General features: G+C 45.3%; 1 protein-coding gene across 4 annotated transcripts in view; it reads left to right on the plus strand.

The window, feature by feature from the left end:
• BCL11B (BCL11 transcription factor B) overlaps positions 1-20,030 on the plus strand; it is a gene marked incomplete at both ends in the record, with an annotated part of 90,131 nt that overhangs the window by 24,512 nt on the left and 45,589 nt on the right. For 2 of the 4 annotated variants that reach the window (XM_084270550.1, XM_084270551.1), the window contains one exon: positions 17,520-17,735. The exons of the other annotated variants lie outside the window; for them this stretch is intronic. In XM_084270550.1, the coding sequence (XP_084126676.1) occupies positions 17,520-17,735 (216 nt within the window). The remainder of the gene's footprint in view (positions 1-17,519; positions 17,736-20,030) is intronic. 4 annotated transcript variants of the gene reach the window in all.

Raw genomic sequence — 20,030 nt, forward strand, 5'->3', positions numbered from 1 at the left:
GAGGACGAAAAAAAAGGAGGAGAAAAAAAAAAAAAACCCCGACCCAAAACAAAAAAGAGTTTGGGAAAGTACCTTGAAATGAGGATGGTCCCAATCCTGCCACAAGCTGGATGTCAAAACGTGACCTTATTGACGTCAGTGGGGGTTTTGCCATTGGCTTTAGCAAAGGCAGGATTTCATCCTTAGCCTGCCCCGAGCTGCAGGTACGCCAACGGTCCTCTCGCAGTCGGCGGGATTACTGATGTGCAGAAAGTTAAGCACGTCTGTAAGCGTTGGCAGGATTAAGATCTGTGCCGGTATTTTCAGACCAAGTGAAATGCATGTGGGAGGTTTTTAAAGAAGAAAGTGCATGGGAGTTTTTAAAAAAGGAGAGTATAGCCTAGCCTGCCATTTTTAAGTGCCTTGGGGAAAAACCTGGGTTGCTATTAAAAATATCGGAGGACTAATGTGTTACTAATTGTGACACAATTAACTTCTTAAAAGTATTTGATTGTGAGTCCCAAGAAAATAAAAATACGGAGATGAATAGCTAGAAATTTAGGCCTGTGTTTCTGTTTAAACATTTCTTTTTTAATTAACCAGAACTAAAAGCAAGCTTAGAGGTTCACTTTACCGTGCATCTCGGTTACTCTGCTCTTAGAAGTCTACTTTTGAGTAGGTTATTCAAAGAATTCAAAAAGGACAACAACAAAGGAAAGAGGCTCAAACCCGGTAGCTGTCTGAGACCCCTATATGTGGCTTTACCACAGAGCTCTTAAATTCTTGTTTAAACATTTCTCCAGAGCTGTTACTCAGAAATAAAAATATGTGCTCTTTGTCTACAGCAGATTGAAAGTTTACCTTTAATCTGAAAGCTTCTCAAATCTAGTGTTGGAAACATGTCTCTATTTTATGGTATTATGAAATAGGACTGGAGCAGAAACAATATATTTAACTAAGAGAGAACAAGATAGAGTTTGTGGGTTTCTTGCTTTAATGGTTTATAACCAGAGACCTTTTCTGTATCTTCGAAACTTTGTGCACAGGAGTGGCCAGCACATGTAAACCACACTTTGAAATTGAACAGTTAACCTTAAAAAGTCTTAAGTTCTGCAAAATGGGACTCTTTGGTTTTTGGTTGGTTTTTTTTTTCAGTCTACAGGCAGTTCTCTATAATGATCTGGCAGATGAATCTAAAGTGGGGGCTTTTTTTGTCCAAAACATGGAGATTTTCAGCAGCAGCAAACTGCAGCACACCCGATCTCTGAGAAGGCTCTCTCACATCTGCCTCTGCCTGTGAGCCGATTCCCTGGGGTCCCATTTATAACAATCTAACAAGATAGAATCTGCCTTTGAGTATCAGTAAATATGGCTAAAGATCACAAAACTCTACTCATAATTGTTCAAGACTAAAAGGCAGAATATAGTGTTTGATTAATGTTTATGATACAGGGCATTTTGCAGAAACAAGTTAAACCAGTAACCCCCCAAACCCCTTAAAAAAACCCTGATTCCCCACTCCAGCCCCCTCAGGCTCCACTGAAGGATCCTGTCCTCACTGTGCAAAGTTCATCGTTTAAGATGATACACTTTCTTTTTGTTTTTTGAAGCTGATGGACTATACCTGATCAGAGCTGTTTCTTGAAAGGGATGCACAAGGGAGGTTTTTGTTAGCAGTGCTAGAAAACAGGAGCAAAGGCCATCTTTGCTGGCCACTTAGAAGCACCCATCTCTCAGGTCAGGGGGCTTATCCCCAGACACGGTAAGGATGGGCCTCATCCTTACCGTGTCTTCTCTGTGGGGGAGGAAAAACACCCTCAAATCCTCAATGCTCCCTGTCTGACAATTAATCATTAGAAATATTTTAGCAGGGGGAGGTTATGGATGCAGCAATGTCTGTCAGAGACCCCTGACAGAGGCACCTGCTTGTTTTGGAAGGACTGATGAGCTGGATTGATGAGGTCCCTGTTAGCGCCGGAGCCTCGGGGCTACTCAGACTAGGGTTTGTGCCGGGCGACTGGCAGCTTACAGCAGGCGTTACCTAGGTGGGGTGGTACACTGGTTGTCCATACTCCTTCTGCGGAAGCTTGGGAACTCCTATTGTTTTTGCTGTTAGGAGACTTCCCTGATGTCTGGAAAGGTTTATTTTTTTGAGCGATAGTGGGTGGAGGGTACAGTACAGATGGATCTGTTTCGCTTTCATTAGCTCTTTTAAGACGCTTGTTTAAATGTGCTCGCTTTGCTTTTCAAATAGTAAATGTCAGTGTTTCAAATATCACTGTTCACAAAAAACAACAAACACACCCTACCCCCCCACACCAAAAAATAGATCTTGGAAAAAACCCAGGCCAGGACTTCGTTAAAACGCTGGTGTAGGAATGGCAAAGGTGAACCTGGACATGCACAAAACGGTTAAGATGCAGGGAAGAGTTGGCATTAGTTTACATTCAGAGCTGGCCCCTCTTGGAGCTAGTGCCAGGGCAGAGCCCAGAGCAGGTCCTGTGGGGCAGAGGGGTGGCCAGCAAGTAGGGCTGGGTGCTGCTGAGGGTGCCCAGGGAATGTGCTGAGCAGGTGGCTGTGACTTTTGCAGTGAAAAGCCAGTGTTATGGAGAACAAGGGAAGGGTATAGAGAGAAAACCTGTGAGGGCAGATGTATATATCCTCCAACCACATTTGTTTCTTAGCGAAGAAAGAACGTGGCCTTCGGGGTGAGATACTAACTGGGATGCTCAGAGCACCGTGTGAGCAGAAATTCCACTCAGCTTGCCATCACAGAACAACCTTGGCACTTCCAAAATCACACTCAAATACTTCTGTTTCCCACCCTGCTGTCCCCACACTTCTCCGAGCTCTGGCTCTGTGAGGGCGGTGGTGAGCAGAGTCTAAACCCAGTCCCTCCTAACCCTTCTTTAGGGCAGGTCTTTGTGGTTTGATGGGTAAAGCGCAGGAGGCCACCTTTGTTCCGGGAGTGGAGCAAGTCCAGGAATTTTTAGTGCTCGTTTCTGTCAGTTTTAACCCTCCCATCCCTTTGCCAGCGCCAGCTTTAAACCGCCCACAGGAGATATGCAGATAGGCACTCTCGTTTCTCAGATGAGGCAGAAAAGATGTGAATGGCTTGATTTTCCAAAGTGCCTGGCTGCATCCGGCGGGAGCTGAGGGCGGCCTGCCGTGCTCAGCACAGCACCGCTCTGGATGAGACTGCAAGTGCTACCATCCAAAATGACAGCAGGGAGCGAGTGATGGCAGCGGGGCTGTGGCCGGGAGAGCCTGCCCTCTGGTTCACCGCTCACAGCCCTACCCTTTTGTGTGTGCATTGATATTTTTGAACAAGCCCAAATCCCTGTGGGTCGTTGTGCTGCTAGCAAGTTCCCCCCCACTCCCCAAACTCCTCGGCAAAAGGGCTGGATTAAACAAATTTGAAATCACAGGCAGAGCACCGGGGAGGACAGTGATCTCACCCGTCTCCTCTCACAGCCCGCATGCAGACGGTGAGGATAGATGGAGCATGGGAGGCTTCCCGGAGCCGCGGCAGCATTGCCACCGCGGGCACAGTGCCAGAAGATGGCTTCTGCCTCGTAATTGAATAAGGTTCTAAGGAAATTTCACTTGTGAGCATGCGATGGGGCCCTTCCTGCATGGGGAGATGGGAGCCCTGCAGCTGGGCGCCTCGGGCGAGAACCCATCCAAGTTGGCTGCGTCCGGACGAAGCCGGGTGCCCTGACTGTCACGGTGTGTGCTGGGACTCCTCTGGGCTGGGTGCTGAGGAAGAAGAGGAGGCAGAGGGGAAACGGGGGGGAGGAAGAAAAGGAAAGATCTGTGACAAAATCATGCGACACCCACGTAAATATTGTTTGTATGAATTGGGTCCTTCATCTTTTGTTAGCAGCAGCTTGTTAATTAACAGCAGATTAGTGCTGCTTTCTTCTGACACATGAATATATTTTGGGCTAGAAAATACTTGTACTCAATAAAACTGTGTGACTGAACAATTCAGAAAGTACCAGCGGAGCGCCGTAATGGATTCCCTTTTCATCCCCTCCCCCCCGCCTCCTCCTCCTCCTGCTCTAAATGCAAGCAGATTTCTGCAGTCTAGTGCAGAAGAGACATGTTAAACACAGCTAAATAAATCATGTTTACTCTTGGCGTTCTTGGTAGTGAAAAATCTGTTGGCTGTTTTTTACTTCCTTATTTCTCAGCATTTGCTTCCTACCTGTTTTTGAGCCTGTGCCCAGAAATAGTAGTTTTGTCAAACGAGTGGATTATGCCAAACAGCAGTTCCCTCTGCCAAGGAAGCTGCTGGATCGCAAAACCCGGTGACTTCTTTCTTACAGTGACACTGAGATTCTCTCCCCCCCCTTCCCCCCCCCCCCCATATTGGGGTATAAAATAAAAAGTATTAAAATCTGGAGAAGGAGAAAATGTAACCAGATCCTGGCAGTTTAAGAGCCCGGATTAAGGAAAGTTTAACTTCTGTTCCAGAAGCCCTCCTTTAAGCTGTTTGTGGAGGTGAAAGCGCTGGAGATAGCAATAATAGGAACCAGACATTTTCCCTTTCTCGTTATCATTCCTTGTCCTGTTCCTCCTCCACAAACGGGTCTCGGTTTTGTTTCAGCATTGTTGGCTTTGGGTTTTTCTTTCCTTTTACAGAGAGATTTACAGCTGGAAAGGAGAGGTAACTAAGCCTTTATTTTAAACAAGTCGGTTTGTGAGCTCTGCTGTTGCAGGCAGCAGGTAAACTCTGGCTTTGGGGCCAAATTCTGCTCCTGACCCTGTGCTCCTGTGCAGCCCCATAAACTTCTTGCTTCGGTGAGGGCTGCCGAAGGGGCTGAGCTCCCTGTGCGAGGTGGGGTAGACGTGACAAAGCCCTGCACCGCTATATGTGCACGTATATATCTATATATCTACATGTGGCACATCTGCTGTTGTCAGCAGAGCTGGTTCGCTTGCAGAAGAGTGTAGCCCACAAGGTAACTAACTCCATTTCGAGGCAAATGAGTATTTAGTGCTCCCCTTTGACCTCAGGTGGCAACTTTTTAGCCTCCACCCATCCTCCTTGCCTCTGTTTCGCAGATGTCAGTGATCCCAGATGTGACTGTAACACGGATTAGGAGCCTGGTGGACTCTCCCTGTTTGGTTTTAAAATTAGAAAAAAGATCCTTTTTCCCATCAGAGCTTTGCATGTATTTACTCTTTGATCACATTGGAAGGGCCTTATCCTGTCTCCAGAGGAGCTTTAGTTCTGCTTTCAGTGGTAACAGGGATCTGGCCCGTGCTGAATATTAGCATTTTAATGGCTTACTTAAAACCCCATCGCTGGTACGCTCACAGGGCTCCCGGCAGGAGGACAAGTCCAGCTCTGGGGTTTTGCAAAGCGATGTTGCAGGCTGCTATGCTTGCTGAAAGAGAGGAGAGGGGACGGCCCATTTGTCATAGATTATTAGTACTGTCAATAATAACACGTCTACAGAAGCCAAATTAATTCCTTCTTCCACTTTACTAAGTCCAAGAAATGCCAGATCAGTTTCAGAACAGGGGAAAAAATAAACAGAATCAAAGTTTGTATGTTATGATTCCTCTGAATTTCTGGTGGGAATACTCTGCGATAGAAATGATATTTCCACAGAGGCTTTGGCTGCCAGTTTGCTTAATTACATTAAATAGTGGTATAAACCTCGGCAGAACATAAACCTCTGTTACAGCCAGTCATTAGAATATTGAATCATAAGGAATAATGATACCAGTGCTAACGTGTTATAACAGTCTTTATTATATTAGTGATTGAAGTGTTATTTAAAAAATAAGGTTTGTTGTAGCGGTTTAGGTGTGCATGCATATTTTCTCTGATCACCTATTAAGAGACTGAAGACTGGATTTGAATTTATTACAGTGAAATAAAAGGCTTGCTTAGAGGAAGAACTACTAGATCACTGCTTATGATTTTACAATTTGATTCCGCTTGTCCTTAAGGGAGGTTCATAATGCTTACTTTGGAAATGCCATCTACATCTAGAAAATTAGGTTTAAAAGGACTACTTTGTTGAAGCTAATTACAGGCTAGTTCAGTTTTTTGGTTGGTGGCATTTTAGAGATTTTGCATGTAATGCAAGAGGCTACAGAAAGGTTTGGTTAGGCTGTGATACATGGTAATAAGCTGCCGTTCGAGTATATTGACATTTTCATCAGAATCAAAACAAAAACCCACTAGCCTTTATTTTACTGGTGTGGTAGGTACAAATGTAATGTTACTTCCTCATCCTGACCATGAATGTTTGAAGGAATTCTTTTGCTTCACCTCGATTTGTACAGTATCTCTATTTTGTTCTCGTTTTTGTTTTCTCTGGTTTTGTTGGGTTTTTGTTCGGTTGTTTGGTGGGGTTTTTTTTTTGAATACACTTTCCTAAGTAATCAACTTGAGCTTCCATTTCAAACAGACCTGATAATAAAAAGCTTTCTGGTGTCTTACACTTTTATCTAATGGAGAAAGATGTTATTCAGTACAAATAAATGGGTGAACTGGGAGTTACAGGGGAATCTGGTCCAGAAAAATGTACCTCAGAAAAAAATGTCGTGTATGCAGAATGGCTCTTAGTTCCTTGTAGTTGGCTTTGCTCTTCGTTTTGTGTCACACTGAAAGGAGAAAGGGGTTGTTTTTATGCTGTGCTTGTGTTTTACCTCTCTTGGTGTAGGGTTCAGTTATCCTGTCTAATTAGCACTAGTGACTGGCCAAATTCTGCTTGAATCCCAGCCTTTGGGTGAAACTTTTCATTGTGCTGTTTAGCAGCAGGATTGGCCGCAGGTTTGCAAGGTTTGCGACACGCTTCCTTCTGCAAATGAAACAGCGCTTTATTATTTCCCTCATCTAACTTTTAGAGTCTGAGTTAGATTCCTGGTTGCTGGTTTATTTGCTTGCTTGCTTTCATTATTTAAAAGCTGGTTAATTTTCTAGCTTCTTTTTCATTCAGAGTGTTATTTAGTCAGTTGTGCTGGTGTCCGGTAAATCAAGGGCCGGAGCTTTACATCCTCAGGGTTCCCCTCGTTTGGTGGATTGTTTTACCATCTCCAGTTGATTGCTCTGCTCATTTAATTTGACAGATTCAGTTATCAGACTTGGGCCTGCTTGTACACACGCAGCTGGATTGGTTTCCCCCCGAGACATCCAAAACTCCAGGGGAACCTTCATTTTAAAAACCTCTGTTGCTTTCCCCCCTCCATGATCGCTTCCTCTGCTTTGCTTAAGTTTGCTTGGTGTTACTGAAACGCTCTGTGGAGTGTGAGCATGCTCCGTGCACAAGGCAAAATTTGCAAATTAGAAACATGTGCGTTAATGGGACACCCCCCACCCCCTGCCCCCCAACACTGTTATATTACTTGATGCAATGCATGTATTCACGCTAGGCAGGTAGAGTATTTTTCACATTAAAATTCAGCACTTATAAAGTGCCTACACTTACATTGCTTTTGGCAAGGGGTGAGCCAAAAAAGCAGGAGCTGTGATTCTCTCCCAGAGCTAATTGTGTCTGTATATTAAGTTTGTCCATCTGTGCTTTGCAGGGATATCGGCATCACCTGATGGTCCTCCTTCGCATTTCCAGGAGTGAAACAGTTAACAGTGCTGCTGCTTAATCTGTTGCTGTTGCAGAGTCTTTTTAGTTTCCAGGACATTTAATGAAATCAGGTGGATGTCATTAGCTGATTTTCACAGATGGGGAGACTGAGGCACAGAGGGGCAGGGTGACTTCATCCGCCTCTCTTTCCCCAAGTTCCCTCCCCTTCCAAGAATTGTTTTTGTTACCAAACAGCTGAAGATCTGCTGAAGCCTAATTCCATCAGCCTTTTTTTTTTTAGTTTTGGTGTGGGATAGGAAAAAAAATAAAAAAACATTAGTAGAAGGCAAAGTTTGGAGCAAGGGAGAGATAGTTACCCGAACAGCAAATCCTGCTGTCTTTTCTAACGGCCGTATTCTGCCCGAGGCTGCGTGTGCAGTGCAGCGTCTGCAGGTGTTCACAGGGCTCCTACTCGAGTGACCAAGGCAGAGCCGAAGTCCACTGCTTGCTCCCGACTTCTGCCTATCTGGGGCTCTCCCCTGGACACTTCAATGCCTTCATTTTAGCCCCTTGACCATGCTCTTGTGGTCAAGCCCTCAGATTATTTGTAGTGGTATTTCTCTCTCTAGCTGCTGGTGTATTTTATTTCGCTCTTTGGAAATGGCACTTTCCATCTACCAAGTTCCTTTATTAATTGCAGGGCGTGTTAAATTGCTGCAATCATCCATTGCAGTGCTTATATGTTTCAGTTGCATCAGGAATATTTGCTGGTGTATAGAAATATTCACGGTATAATCCAGACTAAAAATTTTAATCCCCACAAGGATTTTTACAACCATTGAAACTCCCCAGGACTTAATTACAAGAGTTGGGGAACAAACTTGGGAAAATTGATGAACTGTTTATTGTCAACCCTTTATGCCTTTTGAGAAACAAACTCCACAAATCAGGGTGATTATTGTTATTTGTTAGTTTATTGTGGTAGCTTCTGGACATTGCAGCTCGGTTCAGGGCACCATTGTGTTTAGTTGCTCTGTACCCACGGAACGAGAGCTGGGCTCTGCTTGGAAGCATTTTGGGACTGAGCAGACCAGACAGGCAGAGGGTGAGAAGGGGAAAGTCGAGCTCCAGGAAGGGATGCACTGTAGCCTGGGTGGCTTGTGGCATGGGGTGTCCACCCCAGCACCCTTCCCAGCTCAGACCCGTGTCTGCAAGAGCACCCTCCTGACATGAGAAAATGCTCTGGTTCCCTATGTTTTATCACATATGTTGATAATTCTGTATTTACTTATCCCTTATGATGTTTTAGTCCCAGTCTTTGCCTCCTCTTGCTCCTGGTTGCTGTCATAGCAGAGGGATATGGTCCTCTCAGGGTAAAGCCCTGTGTCGGTGAGGTGGGGACAGGGCACGGCAGGAGGAAGCAATAAATGCAGCCTTAGGGTAGGTGTGAGTTCTTTTTCTTGTGTGTTTAGTGGGGGTGAGCCAAGATGTTTCAGATTTTCCCTTAGCTTCATGTTCAAAGCACAGACTAGGGGCCAGGAGCAGTTTTGGTGAGCATCAGGAAGGGGACAGGGTGGACCTGCAGGAGCCTCTGCAGGGACCCAGAGGGTAGGGATGCTGCTGGTGCTGCCATGCGGCACCAGGACATCCCAGCAAGCCTCCCACCCCAGCCCTCAAGCAGGTCCAGTGATAACCCACACCCCCATTTCCTAAAAGAGGGGCTTTGGCACTGCATAGCAGTCTTGCAGGTGTAGTGTGGGCTGCTTCTGGGGATCCACATGGTCTCCTGGGTAAGTACAAATCTCCACAGCCTGCCCTCAATGTCTGAGCCTCCAAAATGCCATGCACAAATATGCGGACAGCCTAAAATGTGGATTTTAACACAGTAAGAGGAGTTGCATGCTCAAAACAGGATATTTAGATACATTAGGATATTTATTAACCACACGGGGTGTTCCAAGCTCAGTTTATTTATCTTTGTAAAGTGCTTCCAGATCTTTGCGTGGAATGCACTAGAGAAATGAAAGACATATTATTATTATTGTTATTATTGTTGTTGTTATTATTATTATTATTACAGCATCTAACTACTGACAGGCAACCACAGCTGCACGCTCAATTCAAGCCACTTAAATTTAGGGCTGATTTTTACAATATTGACTCTTAACACTTTTTCCCATTGACTCCATATGCTGAAATGTGTGTTCACCTGCCCTGCTGAAGTATCATTATTCTCCAGAAACATGTAAATGGGATTCTTTTAAAGAAAGGAAGAAAATGTGGCATAAATATTAAGTATTCACATGTATATGGTAGAACTTAACTGCTGTTTAAGAAGGCTTCAAAGCAACCAACTGCATGAGCTGGTAGTTGCTTCTCTGAAATTAAAATAGAAAATGCACTGATGAAAATAAAGCCAAGGAATCTCATAGACAAAGGATAACATTTACAGTGTTCAAGGGTCTGACACAAGCTACAAACAGTCCAGGAAATGGAGAGCTGAGTTTCACAGTCAAGCATTTTAATCAGTATGGTTGTGCACAGCCGCTGCTGCCTGTGTGTTATGTAATATCACACTTCACCCGCCCACACACACCTAGAGACAACAGGCATCTTCGAAAGGTCTTGGCATTATTCAGGGGAAAGACTCCCAGCAATACCCTTTCATGATGTTTAACCTTATCTTTACTTACATTTAGGCATTTCTTTTTTGTTTTTCTCTCCTTCCCTTATCCCTCCTCCCCCCCCCCCCTTCCTCCCCCCGTCTTTTCTTTCCTGTGGTACATCAATAGCGGGTATTTTTGTATCTCCAAAAATGGAGCAGATATGGGATGAAAAATCCCATTAGCTCCATGATGTGTTTTCACGGCAGCTCTGAAGGTTCTGGTCATGGCCGTTTTGTGCATTTGGTAACATTGTCTTCATGATGTTATTATTACAAATGATTTTTTTTAAGTTGAAATGTTCCATTCTGAAGACACCAGATAATTATTAAATGGTAGCTAGACTATGCTTTCTTTAGATTTTAAAATAGGAAATAATTAACCAGAGGTTTTAAAGATCTGCTGAAAAGCCAAACAGGCCTGTGAAACCCCAGGATCTAATAACAAAGAAGGTGAGTCGGTTTTCCAATACCCTAAGAGTTTGAAACATCCTTATTCTGGCTTTTGAGTAACAGAAAGAGCTCAGCTACATTCCATTCTTGTATAAGGTAGCTCTGAAGTTAACTGTTTTTCTGAAAATGACAAAAAAAAGGGATGTTGCCGGCTGCTAATTAGATGTATTTTAACTGCAAAGTCATTTTAGCAGCTAATATTGTTATTATGTGCTTCAGTGTGAATCCTTAGTGAAGCTATTAAATTGTGAGAGCCTGAACTTATCAGACATTTTGTAATGTGGCTGGATTTTTGTATCCTTGTTCAGAAACCTGTGGGGAGTGGAGGACCTTTCTGGCTCAGGCACGGGAAACACATTTCTTACCCATTACCGGGGTGGGCAGCTGAGACCTCCTTGCACCCTCCTTTCACACTTTTTTTTTCCATTTCCTTTTTTTCCCCATCAGTAATATTTCTTTTTTCTGTTGCACTCCCTCACTCCTCTCCCAGGCAGTGGTCAAGCCCCACTGTGTACCCTCTAGCCAAGGAAAGGGATTTAACGGCAGGGACCGGTCTCGGTTATTTTGGAATACTTTTGACTCCTGCCTGTTCTATACAACAAGTTGTTGGTTCTCAGTAGCTGGAAGGCTCTCAGCATCAGGCAGGCTCCTGCTTTTGAAAAGCAATAGCCCACGGCAGACGGTGGGCTTAGCCATCATTTTCCTATCGGTTTCTCACCCAGGATTCTTATTTTGTAATTGCTGGATTGGGTTTCTCAGGGTTTGGATTTTTCCCCCATCTTACAGCATTGGTTGCTTTTATTCTCCTTTGCTCTCTAAAACAAAGTGACTGATACAATATCCAAAGTGATGAAAAAGAAGGGGATTTTTTCCCCCTTTATTTGCTCAGATTTGAATTGGGTTATCTGCCTATCTTGTTTATGAAATTTTGTGCTGTCTTTTCTGCACAGACTGTGACTCCCAAATCTTCCACAGCTCCATTTCCATATTCCTGCGTGCTTGTTCTTTGTTAATCACTTGGCAAGCGCTTATTTGAATATTAAAAATTTCTTTAATCATCAAAGGCAGGAGCACAGCTTCATGAATATTCATATTTTTTTCCTCCTCAGACTGGATTCTAGTTCATTACCCTGCAGTAAAGCCAAACAGTCATCAATCGCGCTCATTACAGCCGCTGGCGTTTTGATTGGCTGCCTGCTGCTGGTAGCCCGCGTCCCCCATCCTCCCGCTCTCCTCCATGAGCTGTCGTGTACCTGCCAACAACAACAAAAAAAAATATATCAACAATGCAAGAATAAATTTCTCTGGTTGAAAAACAACTTTGCAAACTTGTCAAACACTCCTCGTCACTTTTTTTTTTTTTTTTTTGGTTTTACACCAAAAAAAAAAAATTAGAAGGGAGAAACTTGAGCTTTAGAGATGAATATTTGTCAAGAGAGTTGACGTAAGTTTCATTTGCATAATGACTTTGTACTTCTGCATTAATAAAATTTGCATATGAAGCCATGTTAATTACTCCTGATCATGCTTTTTGCATTCATGCATAGTAATTTTCTCCGACTTGTGAGAATTAATGTCTTGGCATGGGGGGAGGAAGGGGGGGAGTTGGGGTACTGTCAAATTTCTGTGCCAATGCCCCTCACTCACACTCTTTCTCCTTCTTGCTCACCACGTCGCAGTTCTTGATCTATGACTCATTTATGCATTATCATTCGAAATTCTTGGGAGAAAGAAATGTATCAATTCAAAGGGAATCCTTGTCTGCCAAAAAAAAAAATAAATCCCTGAGCAAAATATAACAAGAAATCCCTTTCCTGCCCTCCTTCTTCTTTCCCCAGTGCAGCCTTTCTGTTTCCAGCTCAAGCAAAGTTTCAGTCTTAGCATCCTAACTCTGTGTGGGGGAACTGCTCCAAAACTGCTGTGTGTGTGCTGGGGGGAGAGGTAAAGGCTGGTGTGCAGGTGTGTCTGGCTGAGCGCCGGGCTCCGTGCCTGCGTGTGTATAATAGCATGTCTGCCTATACCCCTGAGTCCTTCTGCATTTCCTGGGGGATGCTGCGTGTCCCCGGCACTTGCAGGGCATATGCATGCATTGCTCTGCTAGTTGCTGTTGGAAATGTCTGTGTGTCTGTCTCAGTACACTCTGTGTGTGTGTGCGCACACATACATGTGTGTATGTGCATGGTCACTTCATCATGTTTGGTGCCTGGGCAAAAAGACATGGTGGAAAGAGTCTCAGGTGGGGAGAGTCCATATGAGAGGGTGTAATGCAGATGAGACGAGTTGTTTTAGGAAAAGCTTGGAAAAAAATCTGTTGGAAAGACTAGCGAATAGATCTGTCTTTCACTTTTGGATGTGTCTGTTCAAAGCTGCTGCAATGGTATATGTAAAATCCATCTCAGAACATCTGCAGTACTCTCTCTGAACATGACGGGCACAGGGCAGGACGAGGCTGCAGCCTGCACTCTGAATTTCTAGCCATACACTGTTTGAACAGATGTTTTTCTTTTTATTGAAAGAGAATTTTTTAATAATGGAGCTAAGCTTTAGTGTCTAACCAGCTATTGATTGATTTTCCATCACCAGACAGGCACAGAGACACACAGAGAAAAACTTGGTTCATGCCCTGTTAAGTGGCTTTCGTGTCTGCCTGTACACCTGCCTGTCTGCCTGTGCACAGATACACACCCAAGCACCCACCCAGGCGAGCACACAACACCCCTGGGGATGCACCAGCTATGCAGCTATGTGTGGCTGCATTTACACCCCACACGAGATGTAAAGGAAGATTTCTTAAATGAAGATCGTGTCTGCTGGTCTGAACCACGCTGAAGTGGGACACTGTGAATGTTGCTTGCAGCTCCATCTTTGTGCGTTGCTCAGGGACTTTTCTGCAGATGTGCCAGAGGAGTGTGGTGTTTTACATATACCGTATCATATGGCCAGTCATGCCTAGGCTCAGGGAGAGGGACAACAAAAGGATGTAATTTATGCCTTGATTGTGGCTTTTGTCATGTTCATCTAGGCTCTTACGCTCATTTCCATTTTCTGGGGTCATGTCCAATTTACCTTATTTTCTTCTTTGCAATTTCAAAACCAGCAGAGAGCAAAAATTTTACTCTTAGCGGAGCCTGGGAGTCAACATAGCCTGCTGCCATGTACAGGCACTGACTATCTGCAGAGCCTGTTAAAGGACAAAATCCTCCTTCACCATCAGCAATGCACATCTTTTATTTACAGGGTGACAGTCCCTGTGCATGTTTCACACTCATGCAACGTGCAAAATTCCTCTTCAGCTCTGTGCAGAACAAATGCGGAAAATACAATTGAGATCTGCAGTGCAGGTGAGTGATTTCCCAGTGCTGACCAAGAGGAAAATCCAACCTTACACATTGTGTCAGCGATGTCTGAGCCACACAGAGCTGCATGTGTGTGCCCACTCACTCCACTTGGATAGGATTTTTGCCTCTAAGGTTGCAGCACAGTTCTTGTGGTCTGCTTTCCTTTAGTGCTTAGTCAGGGGCTTGCAGGAGTGGGTTTTTTTTTTTGAAACATGTGCAGCATGATGTGATTGATCAGCTGTAGGATTCCAGAGACTGGCTCCAATCCCTCACCTGGTGCTGTATGGGTTGAGTAGAAAACTTTCAGCACCACCTTAAGATATCATCTGTCTGTCTACCTAGATGTGCTTGTCTTTTGTCTGTTTGTTCATTTTGTGTTTGTCCACCACCTACAGCAGTTGTTGAAGAATAGTAGAGCCCCCATCTTCATTTTCAGCCTTAAATAGAGCCTTCATGGAGAAAAAAAATTCCCACAGAAGAGGAGCTGGAGATGTAAAACATGTTCCCAGTAAATGCAAAGTGAGTGTTTCTGAGCACTCTTATTCTTTCTGTAGCTATGAATCGATGTCACATACCTAATGGTGGACCACTCCATTTTATCATGCCTTTACCTGAGGCCAGTGGATATGACTTCCCTCTCCATGATTTGCCACTTGATGTGATTCTGTAGGACTGTCCTGATATTTGTGACAAAGGAACAAACACTAAAGTGGTAGCAAAGAGGAGGAGGAAAGCCCCGGTTTTATGTTGCTTCTAAGGGCAGACTCGGCCTCCTAGCCTGGCAGCTCCATGATCTTTGACTCTTAGCACTGGACTTGGGAGTGGTGGTGGGACCCCCTCTCTTTGTCCACCCTTCTTCTCCCTTACCAACCCTTTATTTTCTGACACTAGGCTAGCACGTTTTAGATTACAGCATATAGGCATCAAAGGACAAAGACCTTTGACATGTTCCCTTCCATCCATTCACTGGCAACCCGTTCATATAGACCTTCCCATAAGTTTTTTAGGCACCTTGTTAAAATGGATTGTTGGCTTGCCCCCAGCGCCTCTCTTGGAAAGTTCTTTCAGAATCCCTTTGCCCACATCGTTAGAAACCTCCAGTTTGAAACTTTATTTTACTTTCCCCGCTGGAGGAGATGTATTGGAAAAGAAAAGGGTTTGCCTCCCTGTACCCACTTGACGAGCTCTTAGCATCTTCCCAGATGTCTCAGGGCTGTGCAGATTGTAGCAAATTCATTGCCAATGGAAAGGTGGGACACACCAGGACTAGAGGAGATGCTGTTGCTGTCAGGTTAATGTTGCATCCAAGGACCTGTGCACCTCCACATTAACACCCAATACAGTTGTGGTTGAGAGTACACCTGGTGGGCTTCGTATAGTTCCTATGTGTGATGAGCTCCTTTAAAACCTGTAGTATGCCACCAGGATGTGTGACTGCAGTCCCTGTGCCTGTAGTCATGGTGGGGCCAGAGGCATGTCTAGGTGTAACCTGAGATGTTGTTGCCCTGTGGCCCTACTCTAAATCCTGACTTCAAGCTCACAACTTTCCCTTCAAGGACAAATGCCCTGGCAGCTCAACATAGCCTATGCTAGCCTAGTTGTTTTCATAATATGAGAAATATAAGATACAATTGATAAGTCTTTGGATGGCATCTTTGTTACTTTTTGTTCCATAAACAAAACCCAAACTCATTACTCATATATATAGCAGTGGCTGTAGAGTTGTTCCTCTGACATCAGTTTACACATGCCTGGTGCACAGTCCTGCCCAAAATGCAATGTAGGTACAATCTGGATCGTAGTTACCATTACCTGCTTCTGTAGTCCAGGGAGATCAAAGAGTTACAAAAGTCAAGCAACTGAGCCCCCAAAATAAAAAATCCTTCCTCATCCCATGAGCCACAGAGATGGCTTCTATTTAAAACCAGTCCTCACAAAAGAGCACAAATTTTATCCTTGATGCTTGAAGCTCAAGTATTTACACAGGGAATTTAGACTCTTCACTTGTGGTTTTGGCAAAAGCTTCACACAAATGTTTTGCACTGGTGGTCTCTTAGCCATTTAAGATAAACGACAAAATCAAATGCAGTCCTTGCAGACTGGAGCGCTGGATGCTGTGCCAAGGATGAAGTATCCCCGTTTGCCTCACATGTGTAGCTGTCAGATCAACATTCAGGCCTAGTTTCCGTACTGGGACTCTCGAGGTGGAGAGTCTTCCTTCCTTGGAAAATGCTGCTTCTCTGAGGTTGGAGGGAGCATGGATAAATATTCCTCCTTGCTGCCGCAGTGTTTGCATGGATCTACAAAGGTGCACATGCATGCACAGGCCAATTTGCCATCATTAAAAAAAAAAAAAAAGAGCATTTGCCAGAAGTTACCCCACAATTAGCACACATATTTCCTGATCTAAATACAGGGGGAAACTGTGGTTTCTGATCTACCACTGTGCGGTAACTGTTGGCAAATGCCAGCTTTTTAATGGCGACCACTCCACCACAGATCTTCATTTAGAAACTGCCCTTCATTAGTAGCTGCCCTATATTTAATAATTAAGTACAAGGCATTGTTTTAAACGGGGGGGTGTGGGATCCTCACTGGATGTAAAGCGGTGCCATTTGTTCAACTTCCCTTTAAACTCTGCTCGTTTGCGCCAGCCAAAACCGCGGCTCCTACCTGATTCTGTGTGTGCGTGCGTGTGTGTTTGTGCGTATCTCTGTTTGTGCAGGTGTATATTGATATTTAAGACTTGTATTTTAGTTTTGCAAAGCCGCGGAGCTCAGTTTGGACTAGTGCCAGGAGAAGCGAGCGTTTCCAGCGGAGCAGGAGAAAACTCTTAAACACAGCTTTTAAATGGCAGGTGATTCCTAGAGGGGTTAAAACTAAATAATACAGTTGGAGGTTACAATATCATCTTTTAGCTACCAGGAAAAAGGTTTCTCCCTTCTTCGCAGACTCGACAGGGAAGCAGCCTGCATAATCAGGGCATGCAAAATGCACAACTGGCCGCTGCTCAAGCGGGAAGGCGGCACAGCGGCCGCCAATGCTTCCTTCTGGGAGCTCGGCTCCTGGCACCTCACTGAAGCCATTTGAGCTCTAAGTCACCGCACTTTGTCCAGGCTGGTGTGTGGAGCCTGCTTCAGCGATGGCTCGGCAGAAAGCCTGCCCAGTTTTGTGTTGGCTCAATGCATTAACACCGCCGTGAAACAATAATCCCCCTTTTCATTTGGTCCCCGAGCAAGTGCCGGTGGTGACATCCGCCACCTCTGGCTCTGCTCCAGGCCAGGGCCAGCCATCCCACCCTGCTTCTCCCCTCTCTGTGCCCCTGTGGGCCCTCAGCCCGGGTTTGCAGGTCCCCCAGGTCTCTTCTTGTTCTTCTCCCTGGCATGAGCCATCAGCCTCAGCCAGACCCAAAGAGGGGTTCAGACCAAGCGTGTCGTGCATTAGGCAGCCAGCCCCCGTCTCGCCTGTCTCCCCTGATGATGCCTCCTCTGTCCCTTCAAACTTAGATCCGACTGACAGTTTTTTCTATTGTTTTTTCTCCAGGGCCGTCCAGGCCTGCAAACCTGCCGGGGGCTCCCATAGCTGCCTCCTCCCACCCTCACACATCCGTGATCACGTCACCTCTCCGCGCACTGGCCTCCCTCCCGCCCTGCCTTAGCCTGCCCTGCTGTGGTGCACGTGCAGTCTCAGTTGGCGGGACTCAGACTGAGATTCAGACTGAGACGTCAGGCACATTTGGATGTCATTGTCAGTTGTCAGGTAATAGAAACATTCTTTTTTTGTTGCTATCTGAAGGTCAGTAGTGCTGCCAAGTGATGTCTTTGCTGTGGGAGAGCTGCCTTTGCTGGGTTGCGTGGGGAAGGCAGAGACAATGCCCTAAACCACCTCCTCCCCTTCCTCTTCCTCCTTCCCCCTCCACCCTGGTGGAGGATGGGGAGTGGGAAAGGGCATGCGAATCCCTCCATTTCCACACCCCTCCCCTCCTGCCTGCCCACCTCTGGCTGTCACCAGCGGCTGCTGCCGGGCTGTTTGTGCCACATTGTGAACAAATGTCTGAGACTCCTCATAGAATGTGATACCCTGGTATCAAGATTTCATCTCTCTGGGCTGTTTATTTTAAGCTTAATTGGATAACATTTAACATCTGAGGTCTTCCCCCTCCTTTTTTTTTTCTCCCCCCTTCCCCCATATTAAAGGCTCTCCTCCACATCCATGTGCACACAGGATGTATGTGCTCCATGCCATTTTCTCCCTGCTTTGAGAAAATGCTCCTTGGTAACTTGCCATGCATCCCTTGCCTCTCCACTGTCAGCTTTTCTTTTCCTTTATTCCTTTCGGATGCCTGACTTTTGTCACCGCAAGGAGGGGAAAGTGATGTGGAAATGAGGGCTCACTGAGCTTGCCGTAGAGGACACGGACATATTGTCGCCAGACCCCATCATTTCAGACCCAGTGGTCTCTTTGAAATCAGTGGGTGTTTCTGAGTATGGCTCAGTTGCAAGATTGGGTCTATGGTGAACTGCAGGCTGGAGAGGTGAAAATGGGGAGGGCTTAAAAGAAAATACAGCTGTGACAAAATCCGCAAGCGTTTATGGAGTCTCACTGTGGTGGGCCAAATCCTGGAGCTCTCATTCATGCTAACGCATGTGGAGTTTTAATAGGGAGTTCACAGAATGATGCTGGACAAGTAATGCATGAGGGCCGGAGGTTTTAGAGAGAGAAAGCAATGACTGTCGGGAGTAAAGCCTCTGAGAAATGGCTCCTCATGTCCCCCTGAAGCTGGTAAAACTCTGCTGTGTTCAGCTTTTTCCTTCCACAAGCAGTGGTACCGTCTAACAGTACGCTATACCTCACCAGAATGTCCCTGTGCGTCTCTCATTGTAACAAAGCAAAAGAAATATATTGCAAGAAATTTAAATTTCCATCTTGGAAAGACAAAATATTCTTGGGAGGAGGCTGAGAGCACTCTGCAGGGTCCTGTTTCGACCCTGGGAGAAGCTATGGGTACGTGAGGAAGGTTCTTGTGCTGACTGGGAGAGGGTCAACCTGCACCCAGCTGCTTGTGTGCGGGCACAGGCACTGGGCTTGCAGCAATGCACCGCGTGGTGTGGCACATTTGGTCAGATTTCCTATCTGAGCTGCCGTACACAGTGTGGAGGGGATGCTGGTTTAATCTGGCTCTGCTTCATCAGCCTCAGCAGATTGACCAACTGGCCTGAGACGCGTACAGAGATGGGCTCTTCTGAATGGTGAGCGCTGGATCAGAAAGTCAGATAATTCTCCTGCCTCCACTGTTCCCTTCTCCCATAACTGGTAACCAGACTGGAACTGATCCCATATTTTGCTGTTCTCTGTCTTCACTGGCGCAATATGCACGCAGGTGCTTTTGGTAGGCAAGTAGTTCTAACAGTGAACTGGATGCCCGGCTTCCCTCTTGCTTCTGATGCCAGCAGCTAGTGGGGAGGGAAGCAAGTACAGCTAAAAATAGAAAAGGAAGGAAGGAATAACTTATTAAAGAACGTGGGAAGGCGAGGCTTTTATACTTTGCGTACTTTGAGTTCTCACTTTGGAGTTGTGTGCTGTGAGTTTTCAGAATTGCCTGTTGGCTGGGAGAGCGATGCCAGCTCTGTGGAGAGAGAGACCTGTTATCATGGCTTCCTGTAATTACTGCTGCAGTCTGCGGCACTTAGAGAATAGGTTATATCAAAGTGCATGCTACATGTTTATGACAGTAGTTGGTCAAGTTCTGCTTGAAAGAAACATTTTCTTCCCTTGAAAAAGGAGATTATGTCTACTTAACCCTTTCTTAACTCCAGCAGTATGCACTGTATATGAGCCTGGGCATGGTTTAAACCCTGAGGCAAGGGTTACGGGATCTTTCTAGCCCCTGAAATGTTTTGTGGGAATGAAAGAAAAGTAAGTTCTTTGTGTTGACTAATAATCTAGTGAAGATCCTTGCATTATGCCCTCTTTTTTAATATAGACATTCACAACAGTCACTTGCTACAGCTTTAGAGATCTGCTTGTCTCTCTGACTTGATTAGCCTTTTATTC

This window comes from Gallinula chloropus, assembly GCF_964237585.1.
Source record: "Gallinula chloropus genome assembly, chromosome: 14".
Classification (NCBI taxonomy): domain Eukaryota; kingdom Metazoa; phylum Chordata; class Aves; order Gruiformes; family Rallidae; genus Gallinula; species Gallinula chloropus.